Source organism: Gossypium hirsutum, chromosome A03 (genome assembly GCF_007990345.1).
Source record: "Gossypium hirsutum isolate 1008001.06 chromosome A03, Gossypium_hirsutum_v2.1, whole genome shotgun sequence".
Lineage (NCBI taxonomy): Eukaryota > Viridiplantae > Streptophyta > Magnoliopsida > Malvales > Malvaceae > Gossypium > Gossypium hirsutum.
In genome coordinates this window covers 24620163-24642565 of record NC_053426.1, presented here as the reverse complement: position 1 = coordinate 24642565, position 22403 = coordinate 24620163, and the positions used below count along the sequence as shown (strand labels likewise).

General features: G+C 38.7%; 1 protein-coding gene across 1 annotated transcript; it reads right to left on the bottom strand.

Moving 5' to 3' along the window:
* Positions 1-3210: 3210 nt before the first annotated feature.
* LOC107940402 (uncharacterized) lies at positions 3211-4383 on the bottom strand. Its single transcript, XM_016873822.1, has 2 exons — positions 3915-4383; positions 3211-3455 (listed from the first exon to the last, which is right to left on the bottom strand). Exons 1-2 carry the CDS (start codon positions 4381-4383, stop codon positions 3211-3213), a joined length of 714 nt encoding a protein of 237 aa, XP_016729311.1.
* Positions 4384-22403: the final 18020 nt, after the last annotated feature.

Genomic DNA, 22403 nt, shown 5'->3' with positions numbered 1-22403 from the left:
ACCTTTGAGCCCTAAAGGATCCCTTTGTCTCTTCAACAGTTAGAATCCAGAGATCCTAAACATACAAAATGAGTAGCAAATTAGCATCCATCACTGAACATTCCACTTGAAAATGAATTAAAGAATAATAGGCACAATAAAGAACAGTTACCCCAAAACCAAATGATAGGCAAGACAAGATGCTGGAGCGACGGATGCTTGTCAGAACTTGATGCTCAAAAGAAGCGAGTGCACAGGAACAAGAGGCATAATAGTCGGCCTAAGAGGGGAAAACAAGAAGAAGAAGTAAATGAACAGAGAAGAGAGCAAGAGTGGCTCGGCTAAAGAAAACAAAAAAGAGAAAATGATGAAAGGAAGAAGATCAAGTCGACTAATGGTAAAGGAGTATGAGAAAAGAATCGAGGGGAATGAGAGAATCGGCCACCGCAGAAAAACAAGAGAAGTAGTGCTCCACTAAACGGAATAAGACCAAAAGAGAGAATACTTGTTTGACTAACACAAAAAGATAGTAACCGAGAGAAGAGAAGAAAAATATGTAACGAAAGAACCTCGAAACAACAGAGTACCGAAATTGAAAATAGGAGAATTCGACCACTTCCACACTACACAAAAACATCCCAACCTTTCCCCAAACCTAAACCAAGGGAACCTTAGTGTTCCATTTGGCCACAACCTCCAACCAACACGACATCCCTTGATTTTCTCCACAATTCTCTCCCCCTATCTCTCCTCAACCATACCAACCTCCCATTCAAATTCAAACCAAATTCCCCTTTTTACCAAGTCTCCAACCACTTCTGTAGAGTTTGAGTCAAACTCTACCTCTTGCGCCAACAAAACATAAAATAAAGCCCCCCTTACGTTACCTGGGATTCGACCCCATACCCATTCGAATGCTCTACACGCTACTTACCACTAAGCCACAAGGCCTTCTGTGTCACCAATCAACCATGCATATTTATAAAGTTTAAGTGCCAGCGTTCAGGTTCTTTTAAGAGAAAACAAAAATGCTACAAAAGATGAAACTAGAATCGATGACTACTCAGACATCTCTAAACACGCTTATATCAACTAACCATTCAAGCAAATATGGAATATATGCTAAGACAAGGGAAATTACAGACCCCATATTTTTAGGGCGTTACAATTCAACCCCCTAAAAGAAATTTCGACCTCGAAATTTACTTGGTCAAAATAAATGAGGGTATTGATGCCGCATCGTCTCTTCTGGTTCACAAGTGGCCTCTTCCGTGCGGTGATTGTGCCAGAGCACTTTGACCAGAGGAACAGACTTCTTTCTCAAAACTTTAACATCACGCTCCAATATCTGCACTGGTTCTTCCTCGATGGTTAGATCAGGCCTAACTTTAATTTCCTCGACTGGTACGACGTGCGAGGGATCAGAACGATATTACCTCAGCATTGAAATTTGAAACACATCGTGAATTTTCTCCAGCTTTGGAGGCAACTCAAGTTGATATGCAACTGGTCTTACTCGCTTAAGTATCCGGTAAGGCCCAATAAATCTAGGGCTCAGCTTGCCTTTCTGTCCAAACCTCATAATTTTCTTCCATGGTGACACCTTAAGGAAGACATAATCCCCCACAGAGTACTCGATCCCTTTACGTTTAAGTCTGCATAGGGCTTCTGCCTACCAAACGCCTCTTTCAGCCGCTCTCGAATAAGCTTTACCTTACTTTATGTATCAGCAACTAACTCTGGCCCCAAAATTTGCCACTCACCTAGCTCAGTCCAACAGGTAGGGGTACGACACCAACGACCATATAAAGCTTCGTACGGTGCCATTCGAATACTGGATTGATAGCTGTTGTAATACGCAAATTCTACCAACAGAAAATAATCCTCCCAACTGCCCCTAAAATCCAAAACACAGCTTCTCAACATGTCTTCCAATATCTGTATTACTCTCTCAGACTGCCCATCCGTCTGAGGATGAAACGCAGTACTGAAATCCAGTCGTGTACCCAAAGCTTTGTGTAATTTCTTCTAGAACCGAGATATGAACCTAGGATCTCTGTCAGATATGATCGAAACCGGTACACCATGCAACCTTACAATCTTAGCCATATACAACTTCGCCAACTTCTGTAATGAATAATCAGCGCGGACAGGTATAAAATGGGCTGACTTAGTCAGTCAGTCTACAATCACCCAAACCGAATCCTTCTTAGAAGGCGTCAAGGGTAACCCACTCACAAAATCCATAGTTACCCTCTCCCCCTTCCAAAGTGGAATCTTAACTTGCTGCAGTAACCCAGAAGGTAATTGATGCTCAGCCTTAACCTGCTGGCATGTCAAGCACTTACTCACATAATCGGTAACTTCGCGTTTCAACCCAGGTGACCAATACATCTCACGAAGATCTCGGTACAGCTTATTCCTACCAGGATGCATGGCATAAGAGCTACCATGTGCCTCTCGCAGAATAGACTGCCTCAGCTCAGAATCATTCGGTATACACACTCTTCCTCGGAAACATAACACCCCGTTCAGTCCAAATTCTGAAGTTTCACCCTTTTCCACTTGCTAGAAACGAGGAACTAGTGACTCATCCAACAATTGTTTCTCCTTAATTTGATCAGTCCAAGTCGGTCTCACCTGCAGTTCAACTAATATGCTACCATCATCGTACAGGCTAAGAAGAGCAAACATCGCTCTTAAATTAGAGACAACTCTACGGCTAAGCGCGTCAGCTACCACATTAGCTTTGCCTGGATGGTACTCAATTGAACAATCATAATCTTTAAGCAACTCAATCCATCTTCGTTGCCTAAGGCTCAAATCCTTCTGAGTAAGGAGGTATTTGAGGCTTTTATGGTCCGTATAAATAATCGTTCTTTCCCCATATAAATAATGCCTCCAACTTTTTAGTGCAAACACCACCGCCTCCAATTCTAGAACATGAGTGAGATAATTTACCATGTGAGGTTTAAGGTGTCGCGACGCATAAGCAACCACCCTTCCTTCCTGCATCAACACATAGCCTAGTCCAATGTGTAACGCATCACTATAAATGGTAAATTCCTTTCCAGGATTTGGTTAAATCAAAATAGGGGCCTCACTCAAAACTTTCTTCAATTTCTCAAAACTCTCTTGTTGTTTATCGGACCAAACAAACGGCACCCCTTTTCGTAACAATTTAGTCAACGGTGCAGCTATCACTGAAAATCCTTCCACAAAACATCTGTATTAACCCGCTAAACCCAGAAAACTTCGAATCTCAGATACTGCCCTTGGTGGTTTCCATCCTAACACGACTTCAATTTTTTGAGGGTCGACCCTAATCCCCTCGGAAGACACCACGTGACCCAGAATTGTCACCTCTTGCAACCAAAACTCGGACTTACTGAATTTTACGTACGACTGCTTCTGTCTCAAAATTTGAAGAACAATCTGCAATTGTTCATCATGCTCCTTATCGGTTTTCAAATACACTAAAATATCATTTATGAACACTACTACGAACTAATCCAGATAGGGTTGAAATAATCAGTTCATCATGTCCATGAAATGTCCATGAAAGCAGCTGGTGCATTCGTTAACCTAAACAACATCACTAGGAACGTGTAATGACCATAACGAGTCCTAAACTCTGTCTTATACACATCAACTTCCTTAACCTTTAGCTGATGATACCCAGATCGAAGATCTATTTTGGAGAACACAGCAGCTCACCTTAACTAATCAAATAGATCATCGATCCTTAGCAAAGGGTACTTGTTCTTGATGGTCAACTTATTCAGTTGGGGATAGTCGATGCACATGCACATGGACCCATCCTTCTTCTTCACAAACAAAACTGGTGCTCCCCACGGAGACACACTAGGTTAAATGAATCCTCAGTCTAACAGCTCTTGAATTTGAGCCTTTAACTCCATTAGCTCCTTTGGTGCCATTAGCTGTCCCTGGTAGAAGCTCAATTCTGAATTCGACCTCTCGGTCTGGAGGCAAGCCCAGAAACTCTTTTGGAAAAGCATCCATAAACTCCTTAATAGTTCTAACATTTCCAACAACAAGACTTTTAGTCTCAAAATTGCTAACATACGCCAGAAAAGCCTCACAACCCTTGCGAACCAACTTCTCGACTCTTAACGCTGATATTATATTAGACAAATAATCCCTTCGCTCCCCTATTACAACCACCTCCTCCTCCGCTGAAGTCCTTAACACCAACCGCTTAGTAGCACAATCCAACTTCGCACGATGCTTCACTAGCCAATCCATGCCTAAAATAATATCAAATTCCCTGAATGGCAGTTCCATTAAATTTGTAGGAAATACAACCCCTTGAACTTCTAAGGGCACACCCTTGAACAACTTATCCACCCTGACCGATTGTCCTAGCGAACTGAACACCGTCATTTCACTACAGTGCTCTCAGATTGAATACCCAACATTACAAATGCGTGGATCCAATACCAATTAAGGTAACATAAGGAAAATTATAAATTAGGAACGTATCGGTTATGGCATCAGGGTTGTCACCATCCTCTCGACGATGAGCAGTATAAACCAAGGCTACTTGTCTCACCTCATGTGCCCCTGCTTGGTGCTCCACATCCTCGTCCAAACCCATTTCCACCTCTAGCCTGTCCACGACCTCCCAATGGCTGACCACCCCTCACAGGTTGAACATGACCCTGTCCTATAACTTGCATCTGAGTAGGCCTCTGAAGACAATTCCTAACTTGTTGCTATGTGGACCCACATCTGAAACACCCTCCAATATTTTTCCAACACTCACCCAAATGAGATCTTCCACAGTCAGCACAGGGCTGCAGTTTTGCAACAACAACAGAACCTCTAGCTCGAACTGGCCCATCAAACCTAGCCCTCATATTAAGTTTACCTGCTGAACATGAGGATCCAAAATCCCTTTTACCTCTGCCCCTATCTTTCTCACGATTCTGCAGCTCAGAGCGCTTCACGTCCTCAGCAATCTTTGCTTTTTCAACTAGGGTAACAAAATCCCGCTCCCTTTGCGGAGCTATCAAAACTCTCAACTCATCTCGAAGGCCATCCTCAAAACACACAAGCGTTCGTACTCAGTCGCTACTATCCCACGAGCATAACGACTCAACCGCACAAACTCTGCCTCATATGCCGCCACAGTCCTATTACCCTTAGTCAAGTTCAGAAATTCCTTCCTTCGGGCGTCCACATAACTTGCGCCCACATATTTCCCCTGGAAAGACGTTTTAAAGAAGTCCCACGTCAGACGGTCAGCTTTTGTACCTTCTCTCACAGTGAGCCACCATTGGTAAGCCTCATCTCGCAACAACGACACTACCCTCTTCAATTTTTATTCCACGGTACAGTCTAGACCATCCATTATTCGCTCTGTAGCCTCTAACCAATATTCTACCATGTTTGGGGCTACTCTAGAAACACCCCTAAAGATCTCTGCCCCACTGGATCGGAGCCGCTCAAAAATTGACCCCCGGGCTACAAACCTTGTGCTCGCTCCAGCAACCCTTTCGAGAACCCACAGTATTGCCTGAGACAGGGCATCATCCCTAACTGCTCGATCATGAGACCCGGTCTCAATTACTGGTGAAGCCGATGTCTCCCTTGTGGGCACGTGACCCGACGCTGAAGACCCAGCCCTAGCGCTCCCTTAGCTTTTACCACGGCCTCGTGTACCCCTTCCACGAGTACCTCTAGTGCTCATATCGAAATACGCTTTGTCTGTATTTAGAAGTTTTATGCTATCAGTTTATAATTCTAGTTTATTATTAAAAGATATTTTATGCTACACAGAATTTAGAGTTTTGTTTCCGCAGATCGAGATCCTTTTACCAATATCAGTATGCTACAGTCTCAGTTTACTCTAACCAGAAATTTCTAGTATAGTTCTACCATCTATAACAGTTTTCTAGTATCACAACCTTAAATAGTAGATTTAGCAGAGAACATACAGATTTGGCACCAGAGACTCGGTGTGCCACACTTTCAGTAACATCATTTTAGAAACAATTTAAATTCCGTTGAAAAATTTCAAAACCAAAATTTTAGAGAAACCATTTTTTAACCCCAATTTCAGATACCCACACCACAGACGAGTTTTGTAACCTAGCTCTGATACCACTAAATGTAACACTTTAAACCCGGCCTAGACGTTATGGCTGAATCTGACGTGTCACCTCAAATCATTTTTCAAATTTGATCTTTCCGATAAAAATACATTACTAAATCTAAATCCTTTTATTATTATTTAACTAAAGTTTTGGTCAAAACATTTACCAATATGTTTGCCTTTGGTATATTACTTCAGTTAAAACCGTAGAAGCATTTTGAAAACCTTGTTGTTGGAAACTCGTGTTCCTTAGAAAATCATGCTATTTTGAAAACCCGAGTTTTCCTAAACTAGCAGTTTAGTATAAGAAACCACAATCGAAGCCAAAACTTAAAACCCACCAACGGCCTTATTACATAAATTAAAACCCAAAACAAAATCTAATAGTAATTTAAAGAAACAGGAACGGTAGTGTGGCTATCTCTAAGTCCCTTGCAGCTCTAAACCATCTAAGCTTAGGGATTACCTGCACAGTTAGAAACGGGGTGAGTTTACGAACACTCAGTGTGTAATCCCAATAACAAACAAACAGTGAATAACACAGTATCAGTACAATCTAGGCCAAAGCCCTATTCAGTAATAGTACTGTGACAGTCTAAATTAGACCCTAGTTGGAATGTAGTTTCGGGGCCATAAGACTGAGTCCCAATAATTTATTTAAAATTTAGTTGCATGTCCTCTATGTAGATTAGTGCATGTGTGAAAATTTCATGATTTAATTTAGACTTATGAATGTGAATTTCGTGTGATTGACTTAGTTGAGAACTTAAGAAAATATGATAGGGGAATGTGTAAGGACCAAATAATAACAAAGTGAGGGATCTTGGGTTTGCATGTCAAATTGCCAAAAAAAACCCAAGTAGTGGCCGGCCATGCCATGATGCCCATCCCTTAGGTTGAATTTCAATGCAATTATTTATTAGTTAACAATTAAAATAAATTAAAGAAAGGAATTAAAAAGGAAAAGATGAACAAAATCAGGAGGGAAGAAGGAGTGTTCATGTTTTCTTTCTTTTGCAATTGCCGTAACTAGAGGAAAAGGAAGAAGGAAGATTTGGCCAAGGTGGTCCTCTAGCTTAAGGTATGTTCAAGGTTATTTTTGGAAGTATATACAACCTTTGGGTGATGAGTCTAAATTCTATCTATCTCATGGTTTGATTTGGGGTTGTTGGAGAGTTAGGATTCGGCTAAGGAGCTTAAAAATTTTAGTTGATACCTTGATGCTATTAGCATGCTAGTTATATGGATGTGTTAAGTTGCTTGTTATGTTAGCATGAAAGTTGAAATTGTTAAGCTATTTTGTTGGAGGTGCCGAATTTAGGACTAAGAAGAGAATGAGTATTCGGCTAACATAGTGGAAAAGTGGGTGTTGCCGATTGTTAGATTTAGACTATGGGAGTGGCTATAATGGGCATTGAGATGTGGACCTTAAGAAATGTAGTTATATGTGGATTTACATGATGTTACAAATAGATGTGAAAATATGCTAGATTAGGAAAATTCGATCAAGTGTTCATGAGATAAAATTAGGTGTTTAAATGATGTTATAGTTGACATTGTACATATATACATACATTCGGCCATCTAATTGAGTATGAAGGTGGTGTTAAATCTAATTGTGATGCCCATTCGGAAGTATATATACATATATATATACATAAGTATGCCCATTCGTGATGTTACCTTTAATTATGTGTATAATCGACTAAATGGGTAATTAGTGAGGATGGTTGCCGAATATACAAACATACATATGCATGTGTAATTGAATTATGAATCTTTAGCACGATGGTTAAACTAGTTGATTTATTGATTAAGCTCAAGGAGTTAAAGGAGGAGAATCAAGCAAAGGCAAGGAAAAGATCATCGAGTAGCCGAGTTGGAACCGTCTTACCCAACACAAGGTAAGTCATTAAGCATATATTTGGTATTGATTTAAATAGTCATAATGTCTATGTAATTATGTCGAATGAAATGATAAATATATATATACACGTATGCATGGGGTGATGAAAGTATTGAATGAAAAAGAAAAGAGGTGAGGTGTATTGAGATGTAGATTTCGGCACTAAATGTGCGGGTATAAACAATTATGATCATGAGATTGGCACTAAATGTGCGGGTTTAAATTGCATAGCACTAAGTGTGCAAGTTTGATTGTATAGCACTAAGTGTGCGAGTTTGATTATGTAAGCACTAAGTATGCGAGTTTGATTATATAACACTAAGTGTGCGGACTTACTATATGTTTTTGAAGCACTATTGACACTAAGTGTGGGACCTTATTGAGTTGGTCACGGACATCGGACGAGTAAGTGTCTTGAGTTCGTGGCTAATAGACGTTATGTTTATATTTGGAATTCTTGCTTGATAAGTTTTGAACCTATGTGATAATTATACTTGAAGTGACGTACATGAGATTCATCGTGGAATAGAGGGAATGTTATTTAGTTGCATGAATGTAACGAGAATGAAAGCATTCATGGAAAATGCCTCAAATACCATGTTGAGTAGCATATGAAAAATTGATGTAGTACTTTGTATGATATTGAGCCGAAAGGTCTAAGGAACCATGGCCATAGTTGGTATGGGTGGAGAGAATTAACCCCTTTTCACTTTTTTCTCATGTGATAATTTATTAATGGATGATTATGTAATGCTTATGACTTACTGAGTTATATACTCACTCGGTGTTTGCTTGTCATCTACTTTAGGTTTCTTGGACTCGTCTTTTTGCGTGCTTGGGACCGTCATCGAAGTTATCACACCAGCTAGCAAGTTTTGGTACTTTCTTCTTAGTCGGTCTAGGAGAACATTTCGGCATGTATAGGCTATTATGTTGTGTTTGAACTTTGGTATGTAAACTTTCAGCCATGTGAAAATGGCATAAATGTTAATTTGGACTTTGGGTCCTATGATATTTAGTTATAAATCTTAGTAAATGGGTTTTATAATGTGGTCATGACTGATATTGGGCCAATTCGGTTTTGGTTGAATAATAGTTGAGGCCTATTCGATTTTTATGCCATATGTCATGGTTGATTACTTTTGGTGCTAAAATTAATGATATGGCAATACTGTAGTAGGGAGATGTTTGACAATGATTAGCCTTTGGCATGGCTAGTCATGATCATAATTGGTGATAGGTATGATGAATCACTCGTTAGACCAAGGAAAATCACGAAATAGGCATAGTCTGCTTTAGTAACAGATGCTGACAGCAGCAGTGTTGTGAGATTGAAAAATCACTAAAAATAGTAGAAATGGAATTAAATAATGAATAAATTAGGTAATCGAAGCTTGATAAGTCTATTTTCGTATGGAAGAAACGAAAAGACCATATGAACTTTATGTTAGGAGATAATTAAATTCTTGTGAAACAGTACCAGAGCGATTTCTGGATCCCTGTTATGATTTAGAAAATTCACCGTAAATTTTATCGAGATAATTAGAGGTCGTGCCTTATATTTACAGATTCATTATCGAGTCTAGTTTCATTAGAGACAAACGGAATAAGTATTTAAGCTCTGTAAAGGGAGATATCTAAGTCGTAATGCACAAAGGTCAGAGCAGTCGAACCCAGGAACAGGGACGGTTTTAACTAATAAAATGTACCAATTGGCCTGACCAAAAATTATACAAACATTCTACCATATAGATATATGAGTCTATTTCCGGGAAAAATTTACGGAACTGGATTTCGAGTTTCAGAACTCAAGATATGATTTTTAAAGTGACTAGTACGCAGATTGGCAGCTTGTCTGGGAAATTTTTAATAAGTGGTTTGAAGTCTGTTAACACCTCGTGTTCGACTCCGGCGATGGTCTCGGGTTGGGGTGTTACAATTTAATTGGTATAGAGCTATGGTTTAGTCGGTTCTAGGACTACCATAGCGCTATGATTCTAGCTATACATGCCTTAATGTTAGTGCTTAATAATGTGACGACTTCTGACGGTTAAAATTTTTGTTTTGATTAGTAAATGGATCCCGGGGTAGAGAGACCCTTAGCGGATGATGTTGAAAGTGTAGCGGCTGCTCCTGCGAAAGGGACACCGCCTGTTGAACCTCAGTCATCTGCAAATAATCAAGATGAAGGGGCGAAACAAGCCTTCTTCACCATGATGAATGAGTGGGTCGCGCAATATGCCCGAACCTATCCGGCTGTCCAACCGTTCCCGAATATAAATAATCCACCCCAAGAGCCCGTAATACCATCGGTTACTGATCCTGTGAGGTGAGTAAACCCCCTGTGGACTTGCTTAGGAAGCGCGGGGCCGAGGAGTTCAAGGCCATAGGTACTGATGATGCCGAAAGGGCCGAGTTCTGGCTTGATAATACCATTCGGGTGTTTGATGAACTGTCATGTACACCTGATGAATGTCTAAAGTGTGCTGTATCCTTGTTGCGAGACTCAGCCTACTATTGGTGGAGGACCTTGATTTCCATAGTCCCAAAGAACGAGTTACTTGGGATTTCTTTCAAACGGAATTTCGAAAGAAATATATTAGTCAATGATTCATCGATAAAAACGTAAGGAATTCTTGGAACTCAAGCAAGGCCGTATGACAGTATCTGAATACGAACATGAGTTCGTAAGACTCAGTCGGTATGCCCGGGAGTGTGTGGCTGATGAGGTTGCTATGTGCAAAAGATTTGAAGAAGGATTGAATGAAGATTTAAAGCTACTAGTGGGTATTTTAGGGATAAAGGAGTTTGTAACACTAGTCGAACGAGCCTGCAAGGCGGAAGAACTTAGAAAGGAGAAGAAGAAGGTTGAATTTGAAGCTAGAGACTATCGTAAAAGATCGACGGGTAAAGCTCCGTTCTCAGCTGTAAAGAAGTTCAGGGAGGACACTAATAAGTCGAGGACGACTGCAGGATTTCCATCAGAGCACGACCATCGACGGACTCCCGAGCTACTTCGGTAGCTAGTGTGGGCAATAATCGTCAAGAGAAACCTGAATGTCCCCAATGCGGAAGATGACACCTAGGTGAATGTTGGGGTAAGTCTACTAACAGGGCCTGTTACGGATGCGGTTCGAAGGACCACTTCATTAGAGATTGCACGGAGCTTGATGAGAAGAATAAGATGCAAGGTGCAAGACCTAGTGGAATGACAGCTAGAGGTAGACCACCGAGAATTTCAGGGGGTAGGGGTGGTAATCAGAGAGGGGCCTCTGATATGGTGTTCGAGCCGAGACCCGTACTTCTGCTAGAGCATATGCCATTCGCGCACGAGAGGAGGCATCTCCCCTGACATCATCACTGGTACTTTCACTCTCTTTGATACTAATGTGATTGCATTGATTGACCTGGCTCTACTCATTCATATGTATGTGAAACCTTAGCATCTAGTAAGACTCTACCTGTTGAGTCTACTGAGTTCGTAATTCGAGTGTCAAACCCTTTGGGTCAATACGTACTTGTTGATAAATGTGTAAGAGATGCCCTCTAATAATCCGAGAATCCTGTTTTCTGCCGATTTGATGCTTTTGCCGTTTGACGAATTTGATGTTATTCTTGGTATGGATTGGTTGACCGTACATGATGTAGTGGTGAACTGCAAAGAAAAACCATCGATTTGAGGAGTGCAAATGATGAGGTAGTCGAGTTGAGTCTACCGATTTGAAGGGGGTGCAAGCGATAATATCTTCAATGACCGCTCAGAGATATGTGAAAAAGGGTTGTGAAACATACCTTGCGTATGTATTTGATAGCAAAGTGACGGAAAGGAAACTTGAATCAGTACCAGTGGTTTGTGAGTATTCAGATGTTTTTCCTGAAGAGTTACCGGGGTTGCCACCGGTTCGAGAGGTGGAATTGGCATCGAGATTGTACCTGGTACCACGCCAATCTCAATAGCCCGTATCGTATGGCATTAACGGAATTAAAGGAATTGAAAGTTCAATTGCAAGAATTGATGGATAGAGGTTTCACTCGACCGAGTTTTTCTCCATGGGGCGCACCCGTATTGTTTGTGAAAAAGAAGGATGGAACCATGAGATTGTGCATCGACTATAGTCAGTTGAATAAAGTGACCATAAAGAATAAATACCCGTTGCACGTATTGATGATTTGTTTGATCAATTAAAGGGAGCCTCAGTATTTTCCAAGATAGATTTGAGATCTGGTTATTATCAGTTGAGGGTTCGAGACTCGGACATACCCAAAACCGCTTTTAGAACGAGGTACGGTCACTACGAATTCTTAGTGATGCCGTTTGGGCTCACTAATGCCCCTGCGGTATTTATGGATTTAATGAATCGAGTATTCAGGCCATACTTGGATCGATTTGTGGTTGTGTTTATTGATGATATTTTAGTTTATTCACAAGGTGAAGCCAACACGCCGAGCATTTGAGGTTAGTATTACAGATTTTGCGAGACAAGCAGTTATACCAAAATTCAGTAAATGTGAATTTTGGTTGAGAGAGGTTAGCTTTTTGGGGCACGTGGTGTCCGCATCGGGTGTTAGAGTGGATCCGAACAAAATTTGGCCATACTCGATTGGAAACCTCCGAGGAATATTACTGAAGTTAGGAGCTTTTTGGGACTTGCCGGATACTACCGACGGTTTGTAAGGGTTTCTCGATGATAGCTGCACCATTGACGAAACTACTCCAAAAAGATGTTGAGTTTGAATGGACAGAAAACTGTCAGAAGAGTTTCGATCGACTAAAGACCTATTTAACCGAAGCTTCAGTGCTAGTACAACCGGAGTCCGGCAAAGAGTTTGTCATTTATAGTGATGCATCCTTAATTGGGCTAGGTTGTGTGTTGATGCAAGAAGGTCGAGTTGTGGCTTACGTGTCGAGACAATTAAAGCCGCATGAGAGAAACTATCCGACCCACGATCTTGAATTAGCAGCCATAGTGTTCGCCTTGAAAATATGGCGACATTACTTGTTTGGAGAAAGGTGTCATATTTATTCGGACCACAAGAGTCTAAAATATCTGATGACTCAAAGAGATCTAAATCTACGACAAAGACGTTGGCTTGAGTTGTTGAAGGACTACGAACTTGTTATTGATTATCACCCGGGAAAGGCTAACGTGGTTGCCGATGCTTTAAGTCGGAAAGCACTGTTTGCTTTGAGAGCGGTGAATGCTCACTTATCCATCTCACCCGATGGGGTGCTAGTAGCTGAATTAGAGGCCAAACCATTATTGATTCGTCAAATACTTGAATCCCAGAAAGTCGATGCTGAATTGGTCACTAAACGAGCTGAATGTGCTTCGAATAAGGAATCAGAGTTCCGGATTGACGACAATGATTGCTTGACGTTCAGAGGTCGATTATGTGTTCCAAGAAATTCGGAACTTATTTCGATGATTTTGAACGAGGCTCATAGTAGTCGAATGTCAGTCCACCCGGGTAGTACTAAAATGTACAATAACCTGAAACGCCAATTTTGGTGGCCCGGTATGAAACGAGACATTTCTGAATTTCTTTCAAGGTGTTTGATATGTCAACAAGTGAAAGCGGAACATCAAGTACCATCGGGATTACTTCAGCCAATCATGATACCCGAATGGAAATGGGATCGAATAACAATAGACTTTATATCTGGGTTACCATTGACTCAGAGTAAGAAAGACTCAGTCTGGGTCATTGTTGATAGATTGACCAAGTCTCCTCATTTTATCCCTGTCCGTACGGATTTTTCACTCGATAAATTGGCAGAATTATATGTCTCCCAAATAGTTCGGTTGCATGGGGTACCTATTTCCATCGTGTCGGATAGAGACCCAAGATTTACCTCGCGATTTTGGAAGAAATTACAAGAAGCATTGGGTACCAAGATGCACTTTAGCACCGCATTCCATCCTCAGACCGATGGCCAATCTGAGCGGATAATTCAGATACTCGAGTATATGTTGAGATGTTGTGTTTTAGAGTTTTGTGGTTCATGGGAAAGATATCTGCCTTTGATCGAATTCGCTTACAACAATAGTTTTTAGTCAAGCATTAATATGGCACCTTACGAGGCTTTATACGGTTGTAAATGCCGCACCCCATTATTTTGGACTGAACTTAGTGAAAGTAAGATCCTTGGGGTTGATTTGATTAAGGATGCCGAGCAGAAAGTCCGAGTAATTCGCGAAAGTTTGAAAGCCGCTTCGGATCGTCAAAAATCGTATGCGGATTTGAAAAGAAAAGACATTGAATATCAGGTTGGAGATAAAGTATTTCTCAAAGTTTCACCCTGGAAGAAGGTGCTTAGATTTGGTCGTAAGGGCAAATTGAGTCCGAGGTTCATCGGTCCGTATGAAGTATCCGAACGAGTTGGACCAATTGCATACCGATTAATTTTGCCCCCTGAGCTCGAAAAGATTCACAACGTTTTTCATGTCTCGATGCTTCGACGATATAGGTCCGATCCATCGCACGTAATTACTCCATCGGAGAACGAGATTCAATCTAATTTGAGTTACGAAGAAGAACCAGTTCGTATTTTAGCACGTGAAGTAAAAGAACTACGAAACAGGAAAATCTCATTAGTAAAGGTACTGTGGCATAAACACAGAGTCGAAGAAGCCACTTGGGAACTTGAGGACTCTATGAAGGATCGATATCCTAAATTGTTCACTGGTAAGATTTTCGGGGACGAAAATTTCTTATGTGGGGGAGAGTTGTGACAGTCTAAATTAGACCCTAGTTGGAATGTAGTTTCGGGGCCATAAGACCGAGTCCCAAGAATTTATTTAAAATTTAGTTGCATGTCCTCTATGTGTATTAGTGCATGTATGAAAATTTGATGATTTAATTTAGACTTATGAATGTGAATTTCGTGTGATTGACTTAGTTGAGAACTTAAGAAAATATGATAGGGGAATGTGTAAGGACCAAATAATAACAAAGTGAGGGATCTTGGGTTTGCATGTCAAATTGCCAAAAAAACCCAAGTAGTGGCCGGCCATGCCATGATACCCATCCCTTAGGTTGAATTTCAATGCAATTATTTATTAGTTAACAATTAAAATAAATAAAAGAAAGGAATTAAAAAGGAAAAGATGAACAAAATGAGGAGGGAAGAAGGAGTGTTCATGTTTTCTTTCTTTTGCAATTGTCGTAACTAGAGGAAGAGGAAGAAGGAAGATTCGGCCAAGGTGGTCCTCTAGATTAAGGTATGTTCAAGGTTATTTTTGGAAGTATATACAACCTTTGGGTGATGAGTCTAAATTCTATCTATCTCATGGTTGGATTTGGGGTTGTTGGAGAGTTAGGATTCGGCTAAGGAGCTTAAAAATTTTAGTTGATACCTTGATGCTATTAGCATGCTAGTTATATGGATGTGTTAAGTTGCTTGTTATGTTAGCATGAAAGTTGAAATTGTTAAGCTATTTTGTTGGAGGTGCCGAATTTAGGACTAAGAAAAGAATGAGTATTCGGCTAACATAGTGGAAAGGTGGGTGTTGCCGATTGTTAGATTTAGACTATGGGAGTGGCTATAATGGGCATTAAGATGTGGAACTTAAGAAATGTAGTTATATGTGGATTTACATGATGTTACAAATAGATGTGAAAATATGCTAGATTAGGAAAATTCGATCAAGTGTTCATGAGATGAAATTAGGTGTTTAAATGATGTTATAGTTGACATTGTACATATATACATACATTCGGCCATCTAATTGAGTATGAAGGTGGTGTTAAATCTAATTCTGATGCCCATTCGGAAGTATATATACATATATATATACATAAGTATGCCCATTCGTGATGTTACCTTTAATTATGTGTATAATCGACTAAATGGGTAATTAGTGAGGATGGTTGCTGAATATACAAACATACATATGCATGTGTAATTGAATTATGAATGTTTAGCAAGATGGTTAAACTAGTTGATTTATTGATTAAGCTCAAGGAGTTAAAGGAGGAGAATCAAGCAAAGGCAAAGAAAAGATCATCGAGTAGCCGAGTTGGAACCGTCTTACCCAACACAAGTTAAGTCACTAAGCATATATTTGGTATTGATTTAAATAGTCATAATGTCTATGTAATTATGTCGAATGAAATGATAAATATATATATACACGTATGCATGGGGTGATGAAAGTATTGAATGAAAAAGAAAAGAGGTGAGGTGTATTGAGATGTAGATTTCAGCACTAAGTGTTCGGGTATAAACAATTATGATCATGAGATTGGCACTAAGTGTGCGGGTTTAAATTGCATAGCACTAAGTGTGCAAGTTTGATTATATAGCACTAAGTGTGCGAGTTTGATTATGTAAGCACTAAGTGTGCGAGTTTGATTATATAACACTAAGTGTGCGGACTTACTATATGTTTTTGAAGCACTATTGACACTAAGTGTGCGACCTTATTGAGTTGGTCACGGACAGCGGACGAGTAAGTGTCTTGAGTTCGTGCTAATAGACGTTATGTTTATATTTGGAATTCTTGCTTGATAAGTTTTGAACCTATGTGATAATTATACTTGAAGTGACGTACATGAGATTCATCGTGGAATAGAGGGAATGTTATTTAGTTGCATGAATGTAACGAGAATGAAAGCATCCATGGAAAATGCCTCAAATACCATGTTGAGTAGCATATGAAAAATTGATGTAGTACTTTGTATGATATTGAGCCGAAAGGTCTAAGGAACCATGGCATAGTTGGTATGGGTGGAGAGAATTAACCCCTTTTCACTTGTTTTCTCATGTGATAATTTATTAATGGATGATTATGTAATGCTTATGACTTACTGAGTTATATACTCACTCGGTGTTTGCTTGTCACCTACTTTAGGTTTCTTACACTCGTCTTTTTGCGTGCTTGGGACCGTCATCGAAGTCATCACACCAGCTAGCAAGTTTTGGTACTTTCTTCTTAGTCGGTCTAGGAGAACATTTCGGCATGTATAGGCTATTATGTTGTGTTTGAACTTTGATATGTAAACTTTCAGCCATGCGAAAATGGCATAAATGTTAATTGGACTTTGGGTCCTATGATATTTAGTTATAAAACTTAGTAAATGGGTTTTATAATGTGGTCATGACTGATATTGGGCCAATTCGGTTTTGGTTGAATAATAGTTGAGGCCTATTTGATTTTTATGCCATATGTCATGGTTGATTATTTTTGGTGCTAAAATTCATGATATGGCAATAGTGTAGTAGGGAGATGTTTGACAATGATTAGCCTTTGGCATGGCTAGTCATGATCATAATTGGTGATAGGTATGATGAATCACTCGTTAGACCAAGGAAAATCACGAAATAGGCATAGTCTGCTTTAGTAACAGATGCTGACAGCAGCAGTGTTGTGAGATTAAAAAATCACTAAAAATAGTAGAAATGGAATTAAATAATGAATAAATTAGTTAATCGAAGCTTGATGAGTCTATTTTCATATGGAAGAAACGAAACGACCATATGAACTTTATGTTAGGAGATAATTGAATTCTTATGAAACAGTGCCAGAGCGATTTCTGGATCCCCTGTTATGACTTATAAAATTCACCGTAAATTTTATCGAGATAATTAGAGGTCGTGCCTTATATGTACAGATTCGTTATCGAGTCTAGTTTCATTAGAGACAAACGGAATAAGTATTTAAGCTCTGTAAAGGGAGATATCTAAGTCGTAATACACAAAGGTCAGAGTAGTCGAACCCAGGAACAGGGATGACTTTAACTAATAAACTGTACCAATTGGCCTGACCAAAAATTCTACAAAAATCCTACCATATAGATATATGAGTCTAGTTTTGTAGAAAATTTACGGAACTGGATTTCGAGTTTCAGAACTTAAGATATGATTTTTAAAGTGACTAGTACGCAGATTGGCAGCTTGTCTGGGAAATTTTTAATAAGTGGTTTGAAGTCCGTTAACACCTCGTGTTCGACTCCGGTGACGGTCTCGGGTTCGGGGTGTTACACAATGTGTTTTGCGTTTCGATGTTGTGTCGACATAGATTAGATCCATCACACGTAATTTCTCTGACAGATTGAAATTCAACCTAATATGACGTATAACAAAGAACCGATCTGAATTTTAGCTCGAGAGGTCAAAGAGTTGAGAATTTTAGCTTTGGTGAAGGTTTTCTGGTAACGACACAGAGACGAAGAGGCTATGTGGGAACCCTAGGAAGCTACGAGAAACAGTACCCTAACCTCTTTTCTGATAAGATTGTCGGGGACGAAAATTCCTAAATGGGAGAGTTGTAACAGCCCATTTTTAGTCAAATTGAAATAGTGCTTTCAGAACCACAAATCCAAAGTTAAAATAATTATTTTATTATTATTTTAATGTCTACAGCATGATAGTATGATTGTGTGAAATTTTCGTTAAGAAATGTTATCGTTTGAATGCTTAATTTGATAAAAAGGACTAAATCACGTAAAGTGTAAAACTTCAGTTCTAATAGCTAAAGGTGTCTAACAGCTATAGAACCTTAGAGTGGAGGTCCTTATGTGTTAATCAGACCATTTAATCAGACCATTAGTATGTTAGTGGACATTTATGAGAATGGTATTGTTGAAATTTGATTTAAATTAAAAGGTTAATTAGGTAAATTAACTAATAAGTGATAATAAATAAAACAAAACAATTTTATCATTTCTTTTCATCTACCCAATTGAAATTAGCATGAGAAGAAACCATTTTTAGGGTTCTTCATTCGGCCATCAACAATTCTTGCAATTAGGTATGATTTTTCTCCCGTTTTTAATGATTTCTATGTTTTTGAGATCGTTGCAGCTTAATCTAGCTAGCCCAAGGACTAATTTGCAAAATTGTTAAAGGTTTAGGGTTTTTCCATTGATGAATGAGCATTTTTTTGATGTTTAATAGTAGAAAATGCATGCTTGTTGATAGATAAACAACATTTGTTAAGTGATTTTTAGTAGAATGTCCAAATAGGGATTAAATTGTGAAATGCGTAAAAGTCATGGTTAAATTGTGAAATAAATGAAAAATATGGGCTGCTAGGGAAGTAATTGAAATTCATCTAGCATGGGTATAAGTTGAATTGTATGAATTTGTATTTTTATAAGATAAGGACTAAATTGGAAAGAAATTGAAATATTAGGGGCAAAAGTGTAAAGTTGTCTTAATGTGTACTTTGGGCTAAATTGAATAGAATGATAATTAAATAAGTTAATTTTGATTACATTTAGATCAAGAAAAGTGAAATTCAGACTTAGATCGGGAGAAAAAATAAGGTTTCAGACTAGTCGATCCATTCTATCGTTTTAACGATCAAGGTAAGTTCGTATATAATAAGCATTGTTATATTTGTGTTTTAAATGCTTCGATATTGTATAAATTGTGAATATGACCTTGTGGACATATTCAATGACAATTCGGCAAATATGAAATCCCGATTGAACCTTAGGAATAGATTAGGATACAAATGGCATGCCATTAGGGATTATGTAATTTGGTTGCTGGTGTGTATGTCCTACTGGTGGCTGAGTTATCAGGCATGTCTTGTTGATACTCATCAACTTGTGCGAGTAGCATCGTTTAGCTTCATCATGACTATCAGCTTGTGTAAGCATACATGTTGATAGCTCGAGAGTGAGCATTATAAGTGATATGGGATTGAAATAGCTTCGACTATATATATATGGCACTTAGGGTGCAAGATTCCTGGGTATTCGATAGTATTCCAAATGTTTCAATGAGTATATCAAAGATACAGATGAGTATGAGATCAATACGAGTTTGTACAGGTATGTACATGAACTATATTATCACCGAATCAAAGAAGTTGATAGAAATTGTGCTTAATATTTGGATTGAATACATATGTTAAGTTATGATTTCAACTTTAATTACATTACATGATTTCTATGTTATTGAATTGTTGATTGGTAAGTTTTACTTATTTTGCATACGAGCTTACTAAGTTTATAGCTTCACTGTTTACTTTTCTGTGTTTTATAGTGATATCAAAGCTAGCTTGGATCCAGAAATCGTCGAAGACTTCATCACACTATCCAATTATCATTTTGGTACTTTTCAATCTATGTTTTGGGATATATGGCATGTATAGGATTATGGTCATATTGATATATAGTTTGGTATGAACTTGGTCATTTGAAATGGCTTGTAAATGTTAAGTATTTGGTTTTGGGCATAGCCATGAGAGTTGGCTTATTTTGGTTGATTTGGTTGTGTATATATATATGTAAATGGCCTTTGTTTTGTGTTGATAATTGCTATGCTAATGCTTGTGGTGAATGGTTTTTTTTTTTTTAGAAGTTATATGCTTGGAAGTTTAGGCATAATGATGCATGTTTGAAAGTGTCCATTTGGTTGAAATGTGAATGTGAATTTGGTATAAATGGAATGTTCTATTTTGTTATTTATGTGTAGTGTGGATGATGGTATAAAACTAGCATGAATTAGGCTTGATTGAGTTGGTTTGATTGCTTATTTATGCTATGTTTTGGTGCCATTTGGTTTGGTGTAGGTGTATACAAATTTGGGTGGCAAAATGGCTTGGTAAATAGCCTATTTTTTCCACACAGGCAGAGACACGGGCGTGTGTCTCAGCCGTGTGTGACACATGGTTATGCTGCATGGCCGTGTGTCCCCTGGTGTTGGATTGAAATCAAGTCAGTATGCTTCACATAGCCTATCACACGGGCGTGTAGCACTCGGTCTGGCACACGAGCATGTGTGGCCATTTCGAAGGGCACACGGGTTTGTCGCACGGGCGTGTGGTTGGCCGTGTGACCCAAGTCAGAGAGTTACACGGGACCAGACATGAGCTAGGACATGACCATGTGATCCCATTTCGAATGTCCACATGGCCTGTGATACGGACCTGTCTTTGGCAATGTGAGACACATGATTGAGCCTCACGGGCGTGTGTCCCTTGTATTTTGTAAAATTTTCTAAGTTTTTCTAAAGATTTCATAAGTTATCGGTTTAGTCCCAAACCATCCCGAATGCATGTTTAGGGCCCTGTAGGCTCGTATTAGGGACAATGTGAATAATTTGAACGATGTTTATTTGAAATTCAAAAATGTACGTGAAATGTATGTTATTTGTGTAATAAGTTCGATAATGCTCCTTAACCCTATTTCGGAGTTGAATACGGGTGAGGGGTGTTACATACCAAGTAGCAAACGAAGGTGGAGTTGGATGAGTACAACTAACCCAAGTTTTAAAGCAATTCTTAAGTCTAGAGTTTTCCGAGAGAAAATTTACAGAGAAAACTTGAAAAGAAAATGTAGTTGCCAAACAAAGCATACAACTTGCTCAAGAAGCCAATGCTTGATTTATACAAATATAAATGGAAGGAAAAACTTAGTGGATAAGTCTAATTTTCCTCCAAACCCCTCATTTTTTAAATTAAGCACTTTTCTCTCTTCATAAATACGGGTTTGAAAGTTTACAGACACTTAGTCCTATACTAACCAAATTCTCGTTCTTTTAACCAGATTGTTTAAATAGGATAAATAAAATAATAATAAAACATACATTTATTTCAAAATAAGGACTTAGCACTAAGGGCATAACATTGTCTAACAAATAGGGTGGCATATACCCTTCAAAAGAGTCCGCCAAACCACCAAGCTCGTCTAATGCAGACTTCGCCCTAAGGCGCACTCAAAGAATTCTTATACTTAGTCGAATTTAATGTCTTCCTACTCTAAACTTACTCTATATGCCTTACTTCTATAAACAGTATTCGAACACTATGGCTTCGTCAGGCGGGATGTTATAGTATCGATATTTAATAGCTTGAAATTGATATCGTATCGATACCTTGTTCAATATTAATACCAAATCATGACTTTGTTTGTTTTGTAAAATAATGGTATCAATATTTATTTTTCTAGTATCGATATTTTTATGAAAATGTACCAATACTCATATAAATATTGTTACTGTTTTGGCATTTTGTTTGTTTTAAAATTGTTCATATGGTCAAGAATCGATACTAAATGCCAAAATATTGATACTTAAGTTAAAAAATGGTAAATACCAATATTTAAATAATCCATTTCATGCTCAAATCACCTACAACTCAAATGGTAACCATAGCTATAATGATAAACCTGGAAAAAAAAACAACCAAGAGCATATCAATATGCCTTATAAGGCACCTCAACATAATCAATCAAAAATAAACTAAAACATTATATGCATAATACTCTAAAATTCCTTTTAAGACATTTCTAAAATTGACTCCAATTCAACTTAATACTTTATGCACTAAATCTACCAAATCATTTCAAGCATAGCATAGGCATATGTATTGCTTTTACACATTTATTCTATGGAACATTACCTAATCATCATTTGAGCTATCAACCGTTCAATTCAGCTACTTC

Bases quoted from the DNA above. Each gene is read 5' to 3' on its own strand.
- LOC107940402 (XM_016873822.1), bottom strand. From the start codon at position 4,383: ATGACGGTGTTCAGTTCGCTAGGACAATCGGTCAGGGTGGATAAGTTG. The intron at 3,456-3,914 runs GCACCAAAGGAG...ATGATATTTTAG, and splicing joins TCTACCAGGGACAGCTAATG to TGTATTTGAAAACCGATAAG.